The sequence below is a fragment of the Galeopterus variegatus genome, unplaced genomic scaffold, assembly GCF_000696425.1.
Source record: "Galeopterus variegatus unplaced genomic scaffold, G_variegatus-3.0.2 Scaffold373, whole genome shotgun sequence".
Classification (NCBI taxonomy): Eukaryota; Metazoa; Chordata; class Mammalia; order Dermoptera; family Cynocephalidae; genus Galeopterus; species Galeopterus variegatus.
Window position 1 is genome coordinate 601,698 of NW_007726484.1, and position 2,047 is coordinate 603,744.

The window sequence follows — 2,047 nt, forward strand, 5'->3', positions numbered from 1 at the left end:
TTTTTTTTTTTTTGATACTTCTTAATGACCTTTCCCCATCTCTCTACGACATGTTTTCTCCTTTCTTTTTAATTTAGGTATCTTTTGGATAATCCTGATGTTGTCAGAGGAAAATCTGTATTAGATCTTGGGAGTGGATGTGGAGCTACAGCTATTGCTGCTAAGATGAATGGGGCATCAAAGATCTTGGCCAACGACATAGACCCTAGTAAGGATTTCATATTTTAAAATATTTAAAGCTCATCTTTTTTTTCCTTCTAGGATGGATATGTACAGACACCACAACGTGATAGCTTATTGCCATGTGTATTTTGAAATCTGATCTTGTAAATTTGTGTTCAGTGGGACATTATCTGTGGTAATCCTCTGAGGCCTGGGTTCATGGTGCTTTTTTTCCCAATACCAACCTGGGAGCACTTATGTTGATTTCTGGGCTAGGAATTTCCTGAAATATGTAAGTAATGTTTATTTGACCCAAAACCCAGGTGAGGACAGGCCTGTGTCTTTGGGGGAGAGTTTTATTCCATTAGAACCCAATTTGAGACAGGTAAGTTTTAATTTAACCTGATTTTCTTCTGGTCTACCCTTTCACTGAGAATATAGCCCTTGAAGATCTTTATTTTATATCGGGGTCTCAGTTCTAACTTGCTGCCTAGCCGAAGTCCAAGGCTTGTTTTCCTGTCCACAATAAAAGGCCAAACCTCTTGGTTATTGAGATCAGAAAATTGCTTGTTTTGTTTTCAGGATATCCAGTCATATATTTGGAAATTGCAGTATATACCTCATATTGGCATAAACTTTAGGCTTCTTTACCTATAAAGACAACTTTCAACCAAAAGGAAAAAAAAAAAAAACCCATATTGTTCAGAGGTTTTCTGAACTATTTAAATTAATCAATAGAGAATTAAAACAGCTTCATATTTACCAATTTATTATGTGCTTTTTAAAAGTTGCAGGAATGGCTATTACACTAAATTGTGAATTGAACCGACTGAATCCTTTTCCCATTTTAATCAAAAATATTTTGAGTTTGGAACAAAGTAAGTGGGACCTTGTTGTTCTTGGAGATATGTTTTATGATGAAAACCTCGCAGATAGTCTTCATCAGTGGCTGAAGAATTGCTGTTGGACCTTTGGAACTCGAGTGCTGATTGGTGACCCTGGACGGCCCCAGTTCAGTAGACACAGCATCCAGCATCAACTGCACAAAGTGGTAGAATATTCACTTCCAGAGCCTACTAGGCAGGAAAACAATGGACTGACAACAAGCACAGTGTGGGATTTTCAGCCTTGAGTTGTCAAAGTGCTTCCAAACATGAATATAGTTATGTTTGGATTTAACCCTGAAAGTTGTCTCCATAGTTGTCTCCAGCTTAAAGAATGCAATTCCTGTTAAATGGCAAATTTTGTTTCCAAAATATGAAGGTTTAAAGTTTTGTCAGCCTTTGTCATGTAACTAGTTCTGCATTTCTGTGCATGCCATAGAAAAATGCATAGAAATATTCTGGAATTTTTTTTCTAGTTTTACTGCTGTAGGAGTATGATTTTAGAATGCAATACCCAATGGTGGTAAAATGTAATTTAAGTAGTGGAGAGGAATTAGATGTTGTAGCAGAAACCCTTTCTATAGTTGAGGACAATTGTCATGTATCTTTGAATTAAACAAACAGAATACAAAGTATAGAAGAATACTGTATTTAAAAATATTATGAGTAAAGATCAGAGATGCAGTTAATATGATACTGAGTACATGGGCTTTGGAGTCAGGTGACTGTCACTTTCTAGCTGGGGTTTTGGACTAGTTAAACTTTCCAAGCTTTAATTTCCTCATCTATAAAATAGTAATAAAACTCTATAAATCTACCCTCAAAGAATTGTTATATTAAATGCAAGTATAAGGTGCCTAATATAGTATTTAGTACATAGTAGGACCTCAATTAACAATCATGGAAAAAAACATTTTAGAATTTCCTACATACTCTGTGCTGTGAAATCTTATGGTGCATCTTTATGGTCTACTAAGGTTAGCTAGAAATTGTTTATGCCA

The 2,047-nt window shown here is 35.4% G+C and overlaps 1 protein-coding gene across 3 annotated transcripts in view; it reads left to right on the plus strand.

Annotated features, from left to right (window-relative positions):
* The window catches only part of METTL20 (methyltransferase like 20), a 6,284-nt gene extending 4,421 nt beyond the window's left edge, over nt 1–1,863 (plus strand). The window contains exons 3-4 of one of the 3 annotated variants that reach the window (XM_008568100.1): nt 78–208; nt 951–1,863. In XM_008568100.1, coding sequence (XP_008566322.1) covers nt 78–208; nt 951–1,294 — 475 coding nt within the window. In that variant the 3' untranslated portion in view covers nt 1,295–1,863. The remainder of the gene's footprint in view (nt 1–77; nt 209–950) is intronic. The other 2 variants (XM_008568101.1, XM_008568102.1) reach the window with 2 other exon arrangements.
* Nucleotides 1,864–2,047: the final 184 nt, after the last annotated feature.